The 24,239-nt window shown below is 34.9% G+C and overlaps 1 protein-coding gene across 1 annotated transcript; it reads right to left on the reverse strand.

Moving 5' to 3' along the window:
- Window positions 1-12,746: 12,746 nt before the first annotated feature.
- Window positions 12,747-23,457, reverse strand: LOC127860359 (uncharacterized). Its single transcript, XM_052398385.1, has 4 exons — window positions 23,403-23,457; window positions 18,365-18,482; window positions 18,137-18,254; window positions 12,747-13,005 (listed from the first exon to the last, which is right to left on the reverse strand). The coding sequence occupies exons 2-4, from the start codon at window positions 18,473-18,475 to the stop codon at window positions 12,914-12,916; spliced, it is 321 nt and encodes a 106-aa protein (XP_052254345.1). The 5' UTR covers window positions 18,476-18,482; window positions 23,403-23,457; the 3' UTR covers window positions 12,747-12,913.
- Between the last annotated feature and the right edge of the window lie 782 nt (window positions 23,458-24,239).

A 24,239-nucleotide genomic window follows, 5' to 3' on the forward strand; every position in this document is an offset into this window, starting at 1 on the left:
ATCGCCATTAAGTCGATCCGAACAAATGTTTGCCACATCATTTGTTCGGATCGACTTAATGGCAATTCATGACATTAGCCATTTTCATAAGATTTCCATACAAAAAAGTAAGTTTTATATTAAGTTGCATATGATAATCATCATAAAACGTGTATCTGCATATCGGCGTCCTTCTTTCACATCCTCTTCGTAATAATTATAGTAAATTTCACAAACGAAACAATTGCGTGTCTTGTGATTTACCAGCAAATAACTTAAATATAAGATTAACAAAAAGCTTTTCTCATCTTTATTGTCAAATTTATCATATTTTTATTGATGGGAGAAAAATGAAGTGTCAATCGAATGAGCGCAAAACTATGTCCGAATTGCATGTTCATAGATGAGTATATGTAAGTGGCACATTGTTAAAAAATACTCGATATATGCATAGAATAACATAAACACTATGCATGGATCGAACATCGTGCTTTCTGTAAAATCTGGAAACGCAGTATTCCAAAGTATATTGAGGTCCTGTGTTTATTCTCGTGGCTGTGTTTCAGATCAAGAAGGAGTTGTAGTATTCATGAAGGAAGCGGTCTCTTGGTCGGACATCTGTTCGTTGTATCGCTGAAGCATTTCGTTGGAATTCCTCACTGAAAAACAGCAAAAAATGGACTAAATGACTTTATTTTCCAAAGTATTCGCGTTAAAAGAAAACATGTATTACATGTGTTACCGAAATGCAGATCGCATACTTGACACACCGGGTCCTGTTTCTCAGGCAATTAAACGTTCGGGCTTATCAGCAGAAACTGGATACATTTCTTGTCCAAATACTTTATAAAAAAAGTGCAGAAAAATAGTAAAATGAAAGACCCAATCGCGAAATCTTTTTTAAATATAAGTTTAACAACGTAAATGACACACAAAGATAGTTTGGTTTTTCTAACAAATTGTAAATGTATTGTCACTCGTTTGCAAAGTGATCCGTCTTTTTGTCATTAAGTTAGGAATGCGTGTATGTATAACGCGTACAACATTGTTGAGATTGTGACTTCGCAATCGAATTAGTTGTCATTTGAGTATCCATTATTCTGCTGGAATACGTGTATATTTTCATACATTGTTTTCAAGCGCAGACGCCCGCTCGAAGAATGATGGTGCGAATCGAAACACCAATTATTTTGGAGAAATTGCGTGTTCCCAGATTTTGGCAAACGGTGCGGATGTTAATGATACGAGACGTTGGAAGTTATCGACTGGCTCCGAAAAGGAGTTCCAAAATAACCTCTGATGAAATTGCATCATACCAAAATAGCTAAACTGTTTTATATTGATGTTTATACAAAGATGCGCTAACAATAAAAACATTTAAACGCGGTAGCCAACGTCCGTTTTAAAGAACCCAGTTTTGTGATACAAGGATTGTGTTACGCCCCCATCTGCATCCATCGGGTAATTCAAGCTCGAGAGGAGGGGGGGGGGAGGTCAACTTCCTGTATACGAGTATGGTGTGTGATTTTCGACTAAAATTATAGATGTGGGTATGTTTTTGAGCATCTAAGTATAGATATAAGAATTGACATCAGAAATTTGCTAGTATATAAATGCATATAGATTTGAAAATATCAGTATCAAAATGGGTATGATAAATTTCATTCTTGTATATAAAATTAATGGGATGTTAAATTGATCAAAGGAGCTCTAGAACAGAAAATGAAGAAAAATAAGGTCCGTGTGTCAAAGAACCCCTTACCAAGTAGTTCAAGTGATAATGGACGTAAAAGTATGACAACAGAACCTCTTGCGTCCAGTGATGGTACACAAAAGTCAGTCCGCAAGAGGAAGGCAATATGTTACGAATCGATGTAGCAATAATAGACACATTACAAAAGTACAAAGCTACATGATATGTTAAATGTGTTTAGGAAATAACAATATGCTAATGAGGACAAAGTTGACATTTGAAAAATGACCATTTATTGTTAAATGTCAAAGTTGAATGATACATATATGAAATTTACAAATAAACATATAATAGCACATTCAATAAGTATACTGTATTGATATCATAAAGATTAAAATTTTAGTAAGAAATGTGTCCGCTTTATCAAATTCTAGTATTGACATAGGTCCAGTTTATTAAAATTCTTGTATTGAAATGGGTTCACTTTCTCAATGGTATCGTATACAAATGGGTCTGCTTTTTTAAAAATCATGTAACAAAATGGGTCTACTTTATCAGAGTTTCCGTATTAAAATGGGTCACATTTCGGAAGTTTCAGTGGGACACCCCTATCCTAAAATTTGGGAAGTTATCCCCCCTCCCTCCCCTCCTCCAGGGAATGCAAGTCAACTGAAAGGGTTGCTTGCTTCACTCAAATCGGTTGCAACGTTTTATACTTGAATTTATTTAATAGGATTATGGATCACAATGTAGTTGTTATGTATAGTGTATTCATTACATCGCTGGATAGTGTCGATAATATATGGGTATGATAAAAAAAAACGGTATTCTCCGATACTATACATTTGAATATTAATGGAAAGGGGCTTATTAAAAAATTTGCAAAAAAAAAACACAATATGAAAATGTATTACAAAAGAATGTATGCATTGTAGTCAATCAGCTTAAAGGGGCCGTCCAACATATTTTGGCATGTATTGAAGCTTGTCATTAAATGCTTTAAATGCTTTATAATGATAAATTTAAACATTTGAACTAAAAATCCCCAGTAAAAAAACAAGCATACAATTTAAAAAAAGGAAAAAAAGTAACCTTCAACAGGGCTCGAACCACTGAACCCTGAATTCCTGAAGTAAAAAGGCTCCCGCCTAGACCACTCGACCATCCGCGTTCATTTTTACAGCGAATGTATGTTTTAACTATATAAGCAGTCCTCGTAGTTTCCCAAAATATCGTTTCGCGTCGATACGACGCTTTATCGGTTGGACGGCCCCTTTAAAACGCTTTACTAAGAGAAGAGTATGAAATTTCATTCAGGACTAATGATTAATCCAAATAGATAAACATTCACTGAATTAAGTACGTGAATCTGTATACAAGTTTTTTTTTAAACTTGAGAAAATGTAAGAAAAAAGAAATAAATATACTTTGCGGCTTTTTAACAGAAAATAAAATTAAACGAGATGCACACTTAAACAATTAATCAACAGCAAATGTAAATTTGCAATGAAAAGACACATTTTAGCTCACGCAAGAGCAGTTTTCATAATATGTTGAATATATACATATACTTTTGATTATTGTCTTTGATTTTATTTTACCGGGATTACAAATAATTGTTTATCACAACATATCTTTAGCAGAACCATAAGCGGCAGCAACGATTCCTCCCTGTAAAACAAAAGGCACATTCGGAACAGGTCGCGTTTCCGTCCCTTGCTTACCCATCACGTCTATTTCTTTGGCCATGTACAAAGAGAGAACCACCAGGCCAACGCTAGCTATAAATAGCACACCGGACATCAGCCCCACCGCGAAGGCGAGGCGCTTTCGCTGCTTCTCCTTCTGATCTAAGATGATCACATCCTGTTCGTTAAGGCTCGAAATCGGGGCAAGAAAAAACTCATCCGAATTCTCAATTTTCTCCGACAACACTTCTACCTTCTCAAAGTCTAGTGCACATCCTTTGTTAGCTAAATCAGGCGTGTAACTTACAACAAGCATGTTGTAATTAAGACTAGAATGCAATAGATACTTCAAAATAGTCCGTGTAAATCGTATGTTTTTTTGTTCTAAAACAGCTCAAAAATCTGCAGAAATCGTCAAAGAAAGGATATTTTGAAAGAGTTCGCCGTTTCTTAATTATGTCGTTGTAGCAACATACACCATTGCATGATTCACTTAAACGTTTAGATCCTTTGATTAGAAACGTCATAAAACATCGTGCGATACGCAGCGTCCAATAATGATATTCATTCTGAATTTCAGTTTAATAGTAGTGTTTTTTTTTATTTAACCGTAGTTATGATATCAATTTTTCTCAGTTGACATATTGATAATTACGAAAATATACGTTTTGTTTATAAATAATTTTCCTTGTTTTACGCCACACCGTTAACTGTTTTCCTTAACGAGTGCATACATATCACCACAAGCGAGATAATCACTCCGTAGATTCGTTCGCATTTCTTGCTTGTGTTTTACACGAAAAATATGTTTAATAGTTATGAGTTGTTAACATCTATATACGTTCGTTTTACATTTGTTTGTATGTCAGTCGTAAATTTTACCAAAGGCAACAACGTTTTAAAGATACACTTTCCATGTAGTCTAAATGAAACAATTTACTGAGATTAGTATTCCGTAATTAAAATCGGTGAAATGAAGACGGAAATCTTGAAAGATATTTTGATATTCTAATCACAAAGTACGCCGTACAGCTTTATGCAGACATTTCTAACTCTACAAACGACTGGTACTAATTTCCTTTACGACATGCGAAATTAATTCGAAGTTAATAAAAAAACTTGATTTACGTTAGTATATGATTCACAATATTGCAATATATCCTCCATGCAAACTAAGTCTGATTTCGGCACCTCCATATAAAAATCACCGATTCAGGACGCAAATGTATACACCACAAGACTAACATCGACAATTAAGCAAGGGCTCGGAAGAGTTATGTTTACGTCGCTCTAATAATGGTCGAGTATTGGTAATTCCCTTTCGAGCTAGTGTGAGGAAGAAACTTTACTACCATCGGGCAATCACGTGTAATCTTTGGTCAATCGAGTCCTTTTATTGAAACAATGGTGGCTTTACCATAGTCTGTACGCATCAATTAAAATAAATTTCCTGAAAACTTCACACAGAAATTACAATTGACATTTAAGGCTTCGTGTTGACATTCATTAAAAATTCAATACAGATGAAGGGATAGGAAACGTATCCGTGGTGTGGGTATAGTAAGTAACCCAACATTTCAACCATATTGATGATACATAAGTTTGTTTTGTTTGTTCAAATAAAAGGTGGCCATGTTAATATTTTGGACACCGAAATATTTTTCAACAATAACAGACAAACAAACAAAACAACATCAGCAATAACAACAAAAAACAACATCTACAAACACATATGACATTAATTAAACAAGTATTTTCGGAGTTGATATAAAGGTCACACTATCTTAACATTTTTGGTATGATTTATGCTTTTTACTTATTCAATTCCACAAGATAAACCATTCAGAAAATTGTTTATCCAAGAAGTGATCGTTCATAGTGGGAAATAATGACATCAATAAATAACAATCATACAATGTTCGATACTTTATTCAATCAATAACATCAGGTCACAAATAAGACTTAACCTGAATAAAATATTAATAGATCTATAAAGTCGGTTAAAGCTTTGCTTTAGACTCTTTATAAGTAAATTCACAACATGTTGGTAGGTGTTTTTTTTTCAAAAACAGAAAAAAACTATACATGTGGAGTTAATTCCAACAGTTAGCGTGCTGCCACATCATAATGAACCCATCATGAAATATTTCCAACAAAAATCGACACAAACAACCATAAATCTTTCATTAATAATTTATTTTAACTTATCACAAACCTTTAATATAAATAGCGAAGCCAATCATTTTAAACGGTTACAGAAGTATTTCTGATCCGTACTTAATTATTTACATGTGAATAAGATCTCGCGGGATATTTCATCCTCGGGTCACGACTCTTAACAAGGAGGTATGGGACCTTGGTTATTACTGAAGCATCACTTATGACAATAGTCAAATCATGTATATATATTATTCATACCGAATCCATAGCAATGTGACACGATTTCGACAATAACTGAAAACATCATTTGCTGAATATAGATTTACGCACTTAAGAAACATCCATTCATTGACTTCATTTTGATTTTCTTTTTATGTAAGGGAAGTTGTTAATGTTATTTCATGTGAACTCTTACTAAACTATGTATGAAGATTCGTTTGACAGTTACCAATTATGTGAAGTGTTTGTTCCAGAAAAGACCAGGCGTTTTACATCTAGTATAAGGATTGTCTATGTGGACCATGATATATAATGATCAGCCATATTATAATTATTACCAAATGCTATAAAAGCGGGAGTTATTTATTCAAAACCACGTATTGAAATCAATGATTTCAGTTGACTTATTTATAGTACCGGAAATATAAGTGTTTCAACCGTAATAAAGGACAGTCGAAGTGGACCAGATCAAAGAATATCAGTCCAATTAAAATTATTTGCAAAGCAAGAACATAAAATTGTTTATTCAACACCACCGTACTGCAATATATGTTTCTAGTGGACATATATCAGTTGACTCATGCTGTTTACTATATGTGATTGTATATCGGACAATCAGCATCGATTAATAGAAACTGTTTTTTAATGGCCCATACCTTTACTGTCAATGTCCTCAGACATTCAGAAGAAAACGCCCACCAGCCCAACGCACAGCACGAGAAACAAGATGGCCGCGACAGCAACAACTTTCGCCAAGCCCTTGGAGTGGGTAACCTAGAAACGAAATAACAATGGACTTACAAAACAATCATAATATTTATATTGATTTATAACATTGTTGAAAAAATATTAAACGTCCTATAACTGTGCTCGATCTCCCCTACCTGAGATTCCATGTCAGTTTGTTTATTTCCGGTTGGCTCCCATGGAGACGAGGCGTCTTCGTCTTCATATCCGGACAGAAACTCGATCTCTTCTATAATCACCTTACTCATTATTAAACTGTAACGAATAAAAAAACATGAGTTTCGTTCACTTTGTTTATCATTTAAGTAGTAACGTAAATGCAAACCTGTTCAGGAAATTCGCTCCTACACAGTTTACTATTCACGTATTACAGGTCCTGAATGAGGAAAATGTATGAAACTTTTTGTTAGGACAGTTTATTTGCATGTATGTGAATTTCATTTCAAACAGATCGCGAGGAGTTTGCATGCTGAAAGTTGCCATGACAATTCAGATGGCGTCAATTCTCGTATGGTAACTCTTATTAATGTTTTTGTATCTAGATTGTCCTCAAATGTTCATCGAAATACACGCACAATTTGACGGACTTCAAACATAATCATGATCAAAGCAGCCCAACGTCAGGATGAATGTATTTTATGGACGTTCCATTGAAAACATTTAATAGCATCACGTATCTCATTTTTTTATTGCACCAAACGCCTATTTTTTCTTCGATGCAACATACGTGTCTATCTTAATGTCTGTAAGAGGTTCTTAGTGACAAATTTTAGAACATGTATTAAAAAAAACATATAAAAAACTGAACAAAAATGTATTTATTTGCAAAGTTACATAGTTTAAAAAATGTTTTAAATACTTGTGATGGCTTAGAAAAGATGAATAAATTAGTTTTCTTGTTTTAGAAAGAGTTCAGACGCCACCACTGCACCTCTAAGGGATGTATGCATCGCGCTGTGGTTAATTATCGGTAAAATAAACAATTAAAAACTTTATAAAAACGCTTTATCATTTACGCGATGTATTTTGTTATGGATTCCAAAACAAGATATGTATTATATATAATGATTAGCGAAATCAACTCATTACTAGGGCATATATTAGACATATATATTAATCATCGATATAAATTGAATAAATGAATAGCGTATGCAACGCTTTCAGATTCTATGTTTTGCATTACCTGTTCCGGTGATAATGCTTATAATATAATGCTATTAATTAGTTTAATTAAATTGGCTTTGTTATTGAGCTTCAGACAGCCGCATTGGCCTGAGGCCGCAGGCCGAAGGACAATACGGCTGTCTGAAGCTCAATAACAAAGCCAATATGAATTCAACTAATAAATGACAATTTTACTAATTAACTGATTAATATTATTCAGCAAGAAAAGCTTAAATTTTAGTTCCGAATCACAGGTTTTACAGGATGATGTTTGTTATATAATTGATTTATCCGCATTGCCGGAAAGACAATTAATTGGATATTTTCAAATGCCGAATCGGATAAGAGAGCGGACTATTCGTAATCGTGCTGAATTTATTCCGCGTGCGAAACCGTGAACTACATGGATGCCTGAGCGTTATTGTGTTGATTTTTTTAAAGTTAACAATACGTTTTATGAGCGCGGCGTTTGACCAATTGAAGGCAAAGCATAACCGAAGACAGACAATAATAATAATTGATAACTGTGAAAATTGCTGTAGCCAATAAAGGAATGAAACAACTGATTGTTGTCGCGAGCCTTTTTGTAAACTGCATTATTATATTTCTTTAAGATATAAACTTTTGCACCAAAATTTAGCATGCAACTTCAAAATGGCGTCCAAAATTGTCGAAATTTTAGAATCTCATATAAGGCCGAGTTTTTCCAGGTTTCTGATTGGCTGAATGTGGTATTGGTCGACCTATCCCGTATTGGCCGTGCTTTTCCATATTTGCCGCCTTTTCTCGTATAAGGCGAGTTTCGAGCTTTATTTGCGATGCTTAACTGATATGGGGCGAACAAATTGAACGCATTCTCGTCTGATATTAAAAAGTTAATTAATAATAACTTTTTATCGACGTGACAGAGTAGTAATTCACATAATTCGGTCCCGACGTAGAATCCCGGTGAATTCGATGACACTATTTATATGTTTTAAATAATTTTAAGAACTATATTTGCAGAAAGTACTGTTAACAATTCCCATAGATACATATAAATTGTACAAGGTTTGCAAGAGTTATATCTATAAAAGGAAGCACAGTTGAAATATGATTCGTGTTCTGAGAAAACTTGGCATAATGCATGTGCATAAAGTGTCGTCCCAGATTAGCCTGTGCAGTCCGCACAGTATAATCAGGGCGACACTTTCCGCTTGTGTGACATTTTTCGTTTAAATGAAGTCTCTTCTTAGCAAAAATTCAATTTAGGCGGAAAGTGTCGTCACTGATTAGCCTGTGCGGACTGCACAGGTTAATCTCGGACGAAACTTTACGCACATACATTATGCCCAGTTTTCTCAGAACGCGACTCATATAATTAGGAGGAAAGAGAAAGAACTCACTCATATGTCCTCAAACGTTTGATTTGACAAGCACACAATCCAATATTAATCGAACTAGCGGACAATTAAAAACTTAATCAATCCTTAAGCAAAAACTTCATTTTCATGAATCTTAGTCACTTCATAAACATCCACGAATTAATAATTTCAAACCTCAACCTATTATGACGTCATCCCCGAACATGTCTTGTTTTTTAACTTAAAAACATTTTTTAATTGAAATTATTATTTCATTCCGCAAAGTCGCTAGATGTCCATTTATCGACGACAATTAGTGCAAGTATGTACCTAAAGATACAGAGTAATTATGAACAGTTTGTTAATTCTACAAAGTCAAGAACTTTTGACAGACGTCTTGAACGTACAATTACAAACGTTTGTTATTCACCATCGTTGGTACCCACATTCGCTGAAATGCTTTACACCAAATGTATTTTATAATTTAGAAATTCCCAGAACAACAAATAAATTCGTATTCGTTTAATTTAACAATGTAAACACTTACGTTTAAACAACTCCTCTAGAAGCGAATGTAACTTGAAGGACGATCATAGACAAAATATAAGTTTACACATTTTTGCATACTTATCCATTAATTCGTAAAAACATACTCTTCAAATACAGAGTGCAGATTAGACGATATATTTTTACATAAATAACTGAGCCTATCATGCTGTCTGGCAGGTACCGGGTATATATAATGCCGTAGCAGTAGCGTTGTTTGCATCACATTATTATTCTAAATCAAGTTTTACCGTCTTTCTCAATCGATATTATTATGTGTTGAAAAAATAAATAATAAATAAGTCATCATTTTAACGTGCATGTAAATTCCCCCCAAAAAATGTTACGATTTTAAACTTTGTCATGAATTGCCATAAAGTCGATCCGAACAAACGTGGCAAATTAGCCATTTTTAAAAGATCGCCTTACACAAAAGCCAGGGTTTATATTTTGTTGTATATGATAATCATCATAAAACGTGTAACTGTATATCGGCGTCCTTTTTTCACATCCTCTTCTAAATAAATATAGAAAAAAATGCACAAACGAAACAATTGTGTGCCTTGTGATTTACCAGTAAATAACTAAACTATAAGATGTACAAAAAATTATCTTCGTCTAAATCGTCAAGTTCATTTGATTTTTAGTTGTTAGCAAAGCGAACACTTATGTTGTTACTGAAAATTTCAAGTCGGTTCGGCTTATCTACGGAAAGCCTACTACCCGCAACACATGCCGTATCCGCGCGAGAAAGAGTTGTATAATTTATGCAAGAGGTTTGAGTTCTCCAACGATATTCATTCACAAATGGAAACATTATATGAATATCGTGTAAAATGTAATAGTTTCGAACGGACCTTATATAGAAAAGAATCAATAAACAATGATTGTATTTACTTGTCGCGGAAGAGATTGTTTATGAATGATTAAAATAGTCCACTTTCTGCTGCGTCTTCATGGCGTAGTAGTTTAGCTCAGCCCATTCACAATCTGAGGCTATTAATAGATGCGGCTGCCGATAAACAAGGGATGGTCCACTTGCACGGGTGCAACGCAATAGTATTAGGTTACGCTTGTTTATATTCACAGTTCTCAATTTATAAAACGTTGAACATCAGTTCAACAATTACTACAGGGATACGATAGACAACATCAAAAATGCTTCATAATCGCTAAAACCGAATATAAAAAACTATTAAATATAACACGAATGATCTGTTTATTAACCTCGTTCATGCTTCTACAGCGGGGATTTCTGGGAAACGTTCTTTTGTTCTCAACAGATAGCGGCGACCTTTTGTATTTACGGGTGCTAACAACGAAATAGTAGAAGGTTAAGCTTGTTTATATTCACAATTCTCAATTCATAACACGTTAGACATGAGTTCACCAATTACTACAGGTGTACCATAGACAACCTCATAAGTGCTTTATTATCGCTTAAACCGAAAACCACTTAATATAACAAGAAATCTATTTTTTTTAATGTTAACGGCGTTAATGCTGACTTTGAAATAAAGTTTGAAATTCTTTTCTAAATAAATAAATAAATAAAATAACAGCAAAAGTTTAACTATTGTGTTGTTTTTCTCATTTGTAAGTTGCATATTCACCGCATGAAAAGTGTGTTATCATTGTCAAACCACACATTAGTGTAAGTAGATAAAAATATATACTACGGAAGTGCACATCATTTGTGTCCTCACATGCCTTATTATAAGTATATTTCTTCACTATCGAAATATATCGTATGTTAATATTTGATTTGAACGCAGTTTTCTTTCGACACATTTAACTCACACTTTCATAGCTGCGTCATGCGAAAATGGGTTTTAATTCGTTTCGGCCAGCGTTTCTGAAGTCCAACATGTGCATTTGCGCAGTCAGGTCAGAGGCGATGCTGTTCGCTATAACATCACTCAATATGTTATGGTCTCATTATGTATCTCCTGACCAGACTGAGAGATGCGCTGGCTGAGTGGGCTATATATATGATAGGCGTTTATGGAATAAGACCCATTTTTGCATGACGAGGGTCATTAAAGATTCATTTCGAATTGTAAATGGCTCATTTCATCACAATGCTTTTCGATACAAAATTGAATTCAAAATAGCAAACTTGTAAATTAGGGCAGCCTATCCAGGCGTTCAGGAACGATTTCCAGACGCGCTGACCGAGTACGGCAAACATTGGGGTTGGATAATTAAACGAGTTTCCTCTTATCGTGACACTATACTATTTTGGTAATGATTGCTTCATCTTGAAAGCAAAACTGATATTCTGCGAGATAGATTTTAACGCGTAATTGTAACTGGGCCACAATTTGTTCCGTTTGAACATACAGAGAGTAGTCCGAAATTTCTTACACTGAACAGTGCTACATCCTTTGCGCTGAGCACAGACACAGTGATGTAGCCAAAGTTCAGAGGTTTTATCTCGAATCAGCCTATGAAATATTTGAAAATATTCATGCGTGTCTGCTGGCGTTATGTAAATGTCGTTAAGATGAAAAGCTGAGTAAAACAGATACGCCGAAAAAGCGCAGCAGTGCGCTATACCTATGTTTAGGTCAGAGTTGTTGACACCGTGTGAACTGCTAGGGTTACAAGTAATGCATAAACAACAATGTACGGGTCAACAGGACTGTCTTGATGATAACCTAATTCGGTAGTAAAAAGTATTGCTCGCAGATTATTTTTTTTATATTTATTTTCATCAATGATCTTATTGTATATTTTGAATTTGTATTTGGTGTCAAAAATCAAAAGTTTTGTACAGGGAACTTTCATCATGAAATTATATTCTTAGTGAGATAGGTATTCGATATTCCAGCAATATTCATTTAATATGATGGTGATTGCAAATTGTCTATATATTCAGTTCTCACTACCACTTACATCATACTTTGTTTGCTTTCAGAACGTCCGAAAAGGGCCTTGTTGTTGTTATTTTGTCTAAGTTATCTCTATGAAAAAAATGGGATGATAAAAAGTGCACACAAAGCTCGACCCGTGCGTAATGACACACTCTTTACAAGTTTGAATGGCGTGTGTTCATTTCAAACTTGCGATTAATTTTGAAAAATAAATATCGTCTTAAATTATGCAATAGCGAACAACTTCAGTGCCTTCGGCGCTTTGATTTATTGATGGGAAAACAATGGAGTGTCAATCGAATTAGTGCAAAACCATTTCCGAATTGCATGTTCATGTGGGTGTATATAAGTGGCACATTGTTAAATATACTCGATATATGCATAGAATAATACAAACACCATGCATGGATTGAACATCGTGCTTTCTGTAAAATCTGGAAACGCAGTATTCCAAAGTATATTGAGGTCCTGTGTTTATTCTCGTGGCTGTGTTTCAGATCAAGAAGGAGTTGTCGTATTCATGAAGGAAGCGGTCTCTTGGTCGGACATCTGTTCGTTGTATCGCTGAAGCATTTCGTTGGAATTCCTCACTGAAAAGAGAACATTTGCACCGAATGACATTATGTACCAAAGTATTTGCCTTAAAAATAATATGTAGTATTTGTGTGAGCAAAACACGGATCGCATTTATGACACACAGGGTCCTGTATTTCAGACAATTCAATGTACGGGTCTTATACAGCAGGGATTGGATATTTTTCTTGTCCAAATACTTTATGAAAAAATGCAGAAGAAATAGTATATTGAAGGACCCAATCGCGAAACCTTTTTTTTTAGTTTAACAACGTAAATAACACACAAAGATAGTTATGTTTCTCTAACAATTGTAAATATATTGTCACTCTTATGCAAAGTACCGTAATCCGTCTTGCTCTCATTAAATTAAATGTGGTTGTGTATAAAGCGTACAAGATTGTTGAGAATGTGACTTCGCAATCGAATAAGTTGTCATTTAAGTCTCCATACATCTGCTGGAATACATGTATATTTTCATATATTGTTTTCAAGCGCAGACGCCAGCTCGAAGAATGATGGTGATAATCGAAACACCAATTATTTTGGAGAAATTGCGTGTTCCCGGATTTTGGCAAACTGGTCGGATGTTCACGATACGAGACGCTGGAAGTTATCGACTGGCTCCGAAATGCAGTTCCAAAATAACCTCTGATGTAATTGCTTCATACCGAAATAGCTTAAATGTTTTAAATTGATGTTTATATAAAGATGATCTAACAATAAAACATTTAAACGCGATAGCAAACGTTAATTGCATCATACCGATATTGCTGAAATGTTTTAAATTGATGTTTATATAAAGATGCGCTAACAATAAAACATTAAAACGCGATATATAGGCAACGTACGTTTTAAAGAACTCAGATTTGTCATATAAGGATTGTGTTACGCTCCCTAACTGCATTCATCCGGTATTCCAAGTCAAATTGAGAGGGTGGCTTGCTTCACTTAAATCGGTTGCAACGTATTTGTGTCGTGTTCTGAGAAAACTGGGCATAATGCATGTGCGGAAAGTGTTGACCCTGATTAGCCTGTGCTGTCCGCACATGCTAATCAGGGACGACACTTTCCGCCTTAATTGGATTTTTGCTAAGGAGAGACTTCCTTTAAACGAAACATGTCATAAAAGCGGAAAGTATCGTCCCTGATTAGCCTGTGCGGACTGCACAGGCTAATCTGGGGCGACACTTTACGCACATGCATTATGCCCAGTTTTCTCAGAACCCGACTCATTTATACTTGAATTAATTTACGAGAATTATGGATCACAATGTCGTTATTATGTATAGCGCAATCATTACATCGTTGTTTAGTGTCGATAATATATGGGTAAAATAAAAAAAAACGGCATTCTCCGATACTATATATTTGTATTTTTATGGAAAGGGGTTTATTCACTCATTTGCAAAAACTATATGAAAAAAAATGATGTGCTACAAAAGAATGTATGAATTCTATTTTAAAAAGCTGCATAAAACGCTTTGCTAAGAGAAAAGTATTGAATTTCGTTTAGGGCTTATGATTAATCCAAATAGATAAACATATATTGAATTAAGTACGTGAATCGGTATACAAGTTTTTTTTTTTAAGATGACAACATGTAAGAAAAATAATATAAATATGATTTACGCCTTTTTAACAGTAAATAAAATAACATGAGATGCACACTTAAAAAAATTATCAACAGGAAATTTAACTTTGCGATGTTAAGACACATTTTAGCATACGCAAGAGTAGTTTTCTTAATATTTTGAATGTATACACTGACTTTTGGTAATTGTATTTGATTTTATTTTACCGACTTTACACACAATTGTTAATCACAACATAAGACATAGATATAGCAGAACCATAAGCGAAAGCAACGATTCCTCCCTGTAAAACAAAAGGCACATTCGGAACAGGTCCCGTTTCCGTCCCTTGCTTACCCGTCACGTCTATTTCTTTGGCCATATACAACGAGAGAACAATCAGGCCAACGCTAGCTATTAATAGCACACCGGATATCAGCCCCACCGCGAAGGCGAGGCGCTTTCGCTGCTTCTCCTTCTGATCTAGGATGATCACATCCTGTTCGTTAAGACTTGAAATCGGGGCAAGAAAAAACTCATCCGCATTGTCAATGTTCTCCGACAACACTTCTACTCTGTCAAACTCTAGTACACTTCCTGTGTGAGCTAAATTGGGCGTATAACTGACAACAAGCATGTTGTAATTAAGATTAGAATGCAATAGATACTTCAAAATAGTCCGTGTAAATCGTACGGTTTATGTTCTTAAACAGCTCGACAATCTGCAGAAATCAGCCAAGACAGGATATTTTGAAAGAGTTCGCCGTTCAGAGTCAACAGTTTATTTTGGTTCGTTTTATAATTATGCCATTGTAGCAACATACACAATTACATGATTCACTAAAACGTTTGGTTCCTTTGGTTAGAAATAAAGTAAACATCGTGCGATACGCAGCATCCATTAATGATATTCATTCTGAATTTCAGTTGAAAGAGTGTTTTTTTTTAAACGCAGTTCTGAAATCATTTTTTTCAGTTGACATATTGATATTTACAACTAACTACGTTTGGTTTAAAACTAATCTTCCTTGTTTCGCGCCACATCGTGAACTGTTTTCCTTTACGAGTACATACATATCATCACATGTGAAATAATCACTCTAAAGATTCGCATTTCTTGCTTGTTCGTTAAACAATTAATATGTTCAATATTTATGAGTTGTTGAATCTATACCCTCGTTTTACATTTGTTTGTATGTCGGTCGTAAATTTCAACAAAGGCAACAACTTTTCAAAGATACACTCTCCATGTAGTCTAAATGAAACAATTTTTTTGTGATTAGTATTTCGTAATTAAAATCGGTGAAATGCATACGAAGTCTCGGAAGATACTCGGATATTGTATTCACACAGCACGCCGGACGGATATTGTATTCACACAGCACGCCGGACGGATATTGTATTCACACAGCACGCCGGACGGATATTGTATTCACACAGCACGCCGGACGGATATTGTATTCACACAGCACGCCGGACGGATATTGTATTCACACAGCACGCCGGACGGATATTGTATTCACACAGCACGCCGGACAGCTTCATGTACACATTTCTAACTCTTAACTACGACTGGCACTTATTTCCTTTACGACAAGTGAAATTCATTTGAAGTTAATTTTAAAAAAAACTTGATTTACGTTAGCGTATTATTCAAAATATTGCAATATATCCTCCGCGCAAACTACGTCTGATTTCGGCACCTCCATGTATAAATCACCATTTCAGGACGCAAATGTATACACCACAAGACTAACATTGACAATTAAGCAAGGGCTCGGAAGAGTTATGTTTACGTCGCTCTAATAATGGTCGATTATTGGTAATTCCCTTACGAGCTAGTGTTAGGAAGAAACTTTCCTACCATCGGGCAAACACGTGTTATCTATAGTCAGTCAAGTCCTTTTATAAAGTATTCCGAGTGGCTATACAAGATAGTCTGTAGTCATCAATTAAATCAAATTTCCCGAAAACTCCACACAGAAATTACAATTGACATTTGAGGCTTCGTGTTGACAATCATTAAAAATTCAATACAGATGAAGGGATAGGAAACGAAATACGCTTTTAGATACGTGTTTATGTATCCGTGGTGTGGTTATATTTGGTAACCAAAAATTTCTACAATATTGTTGTTACATACGTTTGTTTTGTTTGTGTTTAGATAAAAGCTGGCCATGTTTATATTTTGGACAAAGAAACCTTCTTCAACAATAACAAACAAACAACATAACAGCAACAGCAACAACAAAAAACAACAACTACCAACACATATTACATTTGACAAGTATTTTCGAAGTTGATTATTGAACATTAATATAAAGGTCACAATATCTTAACATAAATTTCTGGTATGATTTATGCTTTTTACATATTCAATTCCACACGATAAAGCATTCAGAAGATCGTTTATCCTAGAAAAAAATCGTTTATAGTGTGAAATAATAACATCAATAAATAACAATAATACAATATTCTAAACTTTATTCAATCAATAACATCAGGTCACATTACGATTTTAACTGAATAAATAATTAACGGGATATAGTTCTACAAAGTCGGTAAAAACTTTGCTTTAGACTCTTCTGTATAAGTAAATTCACAACATGTTGGTAGGTGTTTGATTTTTCAAAAACAGAAAAACACTTTACTCTGAAGTTGAATCCAACAGTGAGCGTGCTGCCACATTATGCTGAAACCATCATGAAATATTTCCAACAAAAATCAACACAAACAACCATAATTAATCTTTAATTTATAATTTATTTTAACTAAGCATACATCTTTAATATACAGACAGAAGCCAATCATTCTAAACGGTTACATGCGTTTATATTTCTGATCCCTACTTAATTATTTACATGTGAATAAGATCTCGCGGGATATTTTATCCTCGGGTCACGACTCTTAACAAGGAGGTATGGGACCTTGGTTATTACTGAAGCATCACTTATTGACAATAGTCAAATCATGTATTTATATATTATTCATACCGAATCCATAGCAATGTGACACGATTTCGACAATAACTGAAAACATGATTTGCGGAATATAGATTTACGCACGAAACATCCATTCATTGACTTCATTTTGTTTTGCTTTTTATGTTAGGCGGGTTGTTAATGTTATTTCATGTGAACTCTTACTAAACTATGTATGAAGATTCGTTTGACAGTTGCCAATTATGTGAAGTGTTTGTTCCAGAAAAGACCAGGCGTTTTACATCCAGTATAAGGAATTGTCCACGTGGACCATGACAAATAAAAATCAGCCATATTATACTTAATACCAAAAGCTATAAAAGCGAGAGTTATTTATTCAAAACCACGTACTGAAATCAATGATCTCAGTTGACATATTTATAGTACCGGAAATATAAATGTTACATCCGGGATAAAGTCCAATTAAAATTAATTGCAAAACAAGAACAGAAAATTGTTTATTCAACACCACCGTACTAAAATATGTGTTTTAGTGGACATAATTCAGTTGACGCATGCTGTTTACTGTATGCGATTGTATATCGGACAATCAGCATCGATTAATAGAAACTGCTTTTTCTAATGGTCCCTACCTTTACTGTCAATGTCTTCAGACATTCTTAGGGAAACGCCCACCAGCCCAACACACAGCACGAGAAACAAGATGGCCGCGACAGCAACAACTTTCGCCAAGCCCTTGGAGTGGGTAACCTAGAAACGAAATAACAATGGACTTACAAAACAATCATAATATTTATATTGATTTATAACATTATTGAAAAAATATTAAACGTCCTACAACTGTGCTCGATCTCCCCTACCTGAGATTCCATGTCAGTTTGTTTATTTTCGGTTGGCTCCCATGGAGACGAGGCGTCTTCGTCTTCATATCCGGACAGAAACTCGATCTCTTCTATAATCACCTTACTCATTGTTAAACTGTAACGAATAAAAAAACATGAGTTTCGTTCACTTTGTTTATCATTTAAGTAGTAACGTAAATGCAAACGTGCTCAGGAAATTCGATCCTACACTGTTCACTATTCACGTATTACAGGTCCTGAATGAGGAAAATGTATGAAACTTTTTGTTAGGACAGTTTATTTGCATATATGTGAATTTCAATTCAAACAGATCGCGAGGAGTTTGCATGTTGAAAGTTGCCATGACAATTCAGATGGCGTCAATTCTCGTATGGTAGCTGTTATTAATGTTTTTTGTATCTAGATTGTCCTCAAACGTTCATCGAAATACACGCACAATTTGACTGACTTCAAACATAATCATGATCAAAGCAGCCCAACGTCAGGATGAATGTATTTTATGGACGTTCCGTTGAAAACATTTAATAGCGTCACTTATCTCATTTTTTTATTGCACCAAACGCCTATTTCTTCTTCGATGCAACATACGTGTCTATCTTAATGTCTGTAAGAGGTTCTAAGTGACAAATTTTAGAACATGTATTAAAAAAAACATATAAAAAACTGAACAAAAATGTATTTATTTGCAAAGTAACATATTTTAAAAAAGGTTTCAAATACTTGAGATGGCTTAAATAAGATGAATAAAATTAGTTTTCTTGTTTTAGAAAGAGTTCAGACGCCATCACTGCACCTCTAAGGGATGTATGCAACGCGCTGTGGTTAATTGTCGGTAAAATAAACAATTAAAAACGTTATAAAAACGCTTTATCATTTACGCGATGTATTTTGTTATGGATTCCAAAACAAGATATGTATTATATATAATGATTAGCGAAATCAACTTATTACTAGGGCATATATTAGACATATATATTAATCATCGATATAAATTGAATAAATGAATAGCGTATGCAACGCTTTCAGATTCTATGTTTTGAATTACCTGTTCCGGTGATAATGCTTATAATATAATGCTATTAATTAGTTTAATTAAAATTGGCTTTGTTATTGAGCTTCAGACAGCCGCATAGGCCTGAGGCCGCAGGCCGAAGGACAATACGGCTGTCTGAAGCTCCATTACAAAGCCAATATGAATTCAACTAATAAATGACAATTTTATTAATTAACGGATTAATATTATTCAGCAAGAAAAGCTTGAATTTCACTTCCGAATCACAGGTTTTACAGGATGATGTTTGTTATATTATTGATTTATCCGCATTGCCGGAAAGACAAATAATTGGATATTTTCAAATGCCGAATCGGATAAGAGAGCGGACTATTTGTAATCGTGCTGAATTTATTCCGCGTGCGAAACTGTGAACTACATGGATGCCTGAGCGTTATTGTGTTGATTTTTTTTAAAGCTAACAATACGTTTTATGAGCGCGGCGTTTTATCAATTGAAGGCAAAGCAAAACCGAAGACAGACAATAATAATAATTGATAACTGTGAAAATTGCTGTAGCCAATAAAGGTATGAAACAACTGATTGTTGTCGCGAGCCTTTTGGTTAACTGCAATATTATATTTTTTTAAGATATAAACTTTTGCACCAAAATTAAGCATGCAACTTCAAAATGGCGTCCAAAATTGTCGAAATTTTAGAATCTCATATAAGGCCGAGTTTTTCCTGGTTTCTGATTGGCTGAATGTGGTGTTTGTCGACCTTTCCCGTATTGGCCGTGTTTTTCTATATTTGCCGCCTTTTTCTCGTATAAGGCGAGTTTCGAGCTTTATTTGCGATGCTCAACTGATATGGTGCGAACTTATTGAACGCATTCTCGTCTAATATTATAATGTTAATTAATAATAACTTTTTATCGACGTGGCAGAGTAGTAATTCACATAATTCGGTCCCGACGTAGAATCCCGGTGAATGCGAATACACTATTTATATGTTTTAAATAATTTTAAGAACTAAATTTGCAGATAGTACTACTTAAGACAATTCCGTTCTAAAATGTACGAAGCATCTGTTAACAATTCCCATAGATACATATAAATTGTACAAGGTTTGCAAGAGTAATATCTATAAAAGGAAGCACAGCTGATATATGAGTCGTGTTCTGAGACAACTGGGCATAATGCATGTGCATAAAGTGTCGTCCCAGATTAGCCTGTGCAGTCCGCACAGTATAATCAGGGACGACACTTTCCGCTTGTATGACATTTTTCGTTTAAATGAAGTCTCTTCTTAGCAAAAATTCAATTTAGGCGGAAAGTGTCGTCCCTGATTAGCCTGTGAGGACTGCACAGGATAATATCGGACGAAACGTTACGCACATACATTATGCCCAGTTTTCTCAGAACGCGACTCATATAATTAGGAGGAAAGAGAAAGAACTCACTCATATGTCCTCAAACGTTTGATTTGACAAGCACACAATCCAATATTAATCGAACTAGCGGACAATTAAAAACTTAATCAATCCTTAAGCCAAAAAGTCATTTTCATGAATCTTAGTCACTTCATAAACATCCACGAATTAATAATTTTAAAACCTCAACCTATTATGACGTCATCCCCGAACATGTCTTTTTTTTAACTTAACGACATTTTTTAATTGAAATTATTATTTCTTTCCGCAAAGTCGCTAGATGTCCATTTATCGACGACAATTAGTGCAAGTATGCACCTAAAGATACAGAGTAATTATGAACAGTTTGTTAATTCTACAAAGTCAAGAACTTTTGACAGACGTCTTGAACGTACAATTACAAACGTTTGTTATTCACCATCGTTGGTACCCACATTCGCTGAAATGCTTTACACCAAATGTATTTTATAATTTAGAAATTCCCAGAACAACAAATAAATTCGTATTCGTTTAATTAAACAATGTAAACACTTTCGTTTAAACAACTCCTCTAGAAGCAAATGTAACTTGAAGGACGATCATAGACAAAATATAAGTTTACACATTTTTGCATACTAATCCATTAATTCTTAAAAACATACTCTGCAAATACAGAGTGCAGATTAGACGATATATTTTTACATTTCCCCACGCTCTCATTGGAATTAACACAACCCACGAGTCTCGCGGTAATGGTCCAACATCTGTTTTGGAAAGCGTCACATGCATGATTCCGATATTGGCTCAATAAAGCCTTTTACGTATCAATTATTTACAGAGCATGTCAGAAAAGTCAAAGAAAAAGATGTCAATTTTACATGGCCATAGCTTGTTCTGTACACATACAAGATCGGGACATGAAATGATTTATGTTTACCGTTACATGATCGAAATTACTTAACAGTCCATCTGCTTATAAATCATGTTAAGGTTCATGTATTGCTTAAAATAAGAACTATGATAAGGAGCGTCACCTATAGCAACTACTTAAGCATAAACAAAGACAATAAATTAGGTCACGCATTCAAGCATACGAACAACGCATATACAAGGAACATTTACAATATTTAAATTATTAATATCGGGTATTATACTTCGCATATAAACGTACAGTTTCATTAATCATCACTAAACCTTCGGGAAAAAGGGGTTAAATGCACGTGCGTAAAGTGCCGTTCTAGTTTAGCCTGTAAAATCCGCACAGGCTAATCAGGGAGGAAACTTTTCTCTTTTATTATATTTTTTATTTACAGGAAGTCTTTTCTTTGCGAAAATCCAGTTAAGGCGAAAAGTTTCTTGATAAGCATGTGCGGACTGCACAGGCTAATCTGGGACGTCACTGTACTCACATGCATTAAACCCCCTTTTCACAGCGCAAGGCTCACATCAACATTGACGTCAATATAGTTCATATTGCCCTCATCTATAGTTAAGGCAAAAAGGTTTAACAATGTCAGGCTCATAATTTTAAAGTTAATGTCTGATCTTAGGTTATATTTAAATCGGTTTACAATGATCATGGTCTCCAATTTTGTATACAACTGGGCATTTCATTGTAGGCACAACGCATATAATCTGTCTACGGAAACCACGGCGGCTGATACATTTTATTCCAGCACTAGAATTATCTAAGTATACTCTAGCATTCCGTTTCTTAAAAATAGCATTTCCCTTTTTTGACAAAATTAGTAATTATATGTTATGAGAGACGGGAACTTTCATATATAGCCTGACTTTCGTAGAATACCGTTAGGGCCATCGTGGTTAAACATTAAAATCCAGAGGGCGAGAATGCGAAAACGCGATAGTACAATTGCGACAATGCGACAATACGATGACGACAGTTCGACAATACGATGGTGACAATGCGATAGTACGATGGCGAAAATGCGAGAACGCGATAGAACGATGACGACAATGTGACAGTGCGATGACGACAGTGCGACAATACGATAAAGACAGTGCGCTAGTACGATGGCGACAATACGACAAGGCGAGAACGCAATAATACGATGACGACAGTGCGACAATACGATGACGACAGTGCGACAATACGATGGCGACAGTGCGATAGTACGATGGCGACAATACGAGAATGCGAGACCGCGATAGTACGATGGCGACAATGCGACAATACGATGACGACAGTGCGACAATACGATGGCGACAATGCGATAGTACAATGGCGACAATATGATGATACGATGGCGACAATACGATATGACTATCGATTGTCGTCATCGTGCTATCGCGTTCTCGCAATCTTACTACCGCATTGTCGCCATCTTATTGTCGCACTGTCGTCATCGTACTATCGCGTTCTTGCCCTCTGGATTTTAATGTGTAACCACGATGGACCTAAGTGTATTCCGTGACTAGAAGACGCTTTGCTCGATAATAAAAATAAATAATGCATATTTATATTTTTAAACAAAAAAGACTGAAAATTGCCGCCATCTTGGACGCCATCTTGAATTTCTCAAAACCTTTAAAGATACCAGCTCGGCATCATTTGTATTCTTCATCAGTAGCATGTCCCCTAACAAAAAACACTTTTAGCATTTGATATACACCTCAATGTCGGGTTAAGTAAAAAATGGCCACTTTTCTGCTGGATTAATTTGTAATAAGCTGTCGTGTCATTGTTCTCTTGCACGTTAGTGTCCGCGCACCTAACATGTCAATCGCCTTCAAATAGTCAATGGCCACACGGTCAACTAAATGCCGATTGTCCGCGAATCTCACAAGGATGTTATATCGGTAAATGCCATACCCGAATAAAGGCTTTTCAAAAACTTTATTGTTTAACTAACAATCCAAGCAACTGTTATAAAATGTCAAACGACGTACACAATTACCGGGAGTACTTAAACAGATACAATCAGCTGAAAACAGAGACCGCGCGCAAATGTGACGTAAACAATAACTTAAATCCTCACATAAATAAAGAAGTCTTTAAAAAGATACCACGCGCTTTTTATAATGACAAATGAGATTTTGGGGAAGCACTTCTCTACCACAATATCGAGGATATTTGTTGGATTCGCAGCCACTCGTGAAAATATCATTTTCTATGATCACTCGTGAATTAAAATCGATAATCCACCGATTTCAACAAATTTTCTTTTTATTTTATGCTTTTTTCACAGTTTATATATATTGTTAAAGAGTTTAACTAAAGAATTGCGCTTGGATAATGGCGTCATTTCGTCAAAAAATGACGTCATTTCACAGTAAACATTGAAAATTATGGATAATTTTCACTGATAATTTTCACTATTTGAAACAGTGAAATTATCAGTTTTAATTCACTGATATTTCCACCGGAAAGCATAAAATAAAATTAAATCTTTTGTTAATAACAGTTATTTGAATGTTTCTGCATTACCGAAACGTGATTTAAGTTATTA

Source organism: Dreissena polymorpha, chromosome 15 (genome assembly GCF_020536995.1).
Source record: "Dreissena polymorpha isolate Duluth1 chromosome 15, UMN_Dpol_1.0, whole genome shotgun sequence".
Lineage (NCBI taxonomy): Eukaryota > Metazoa > Mollusca > Bivalvia > Myida > Dreissenidae > Dreissena > Dreissena polymorpha.

What these genes read in the sequence shown, in the direction of transcription:
- LOC127860359 (XM_052398385.1), bottom strand. Translation starts at nt 18,475, where the DNA reads ATGAGTAAGGTGATTATAGAAGAGATCGAGTTTCTGTCCGGATATGAA. An exon ending in AAACTGACATGGAATCTCAG is followed by an intron (nt 18,255 to 18,364) that starts GTAGGGGAGATC and finishes TTTCGTTTCTAG; the next exon opens with GTTACCCACTCCAAGGGCTT. An exon ending in TGAAGACATTGACAGTAAAG is followed by an intron (nt 13,006 to 18,136) that starts GTAGGGACCATT and finishes TTCTCTTTTCAG; the next exon opens with TGAGGAATTCCAACGAAATG.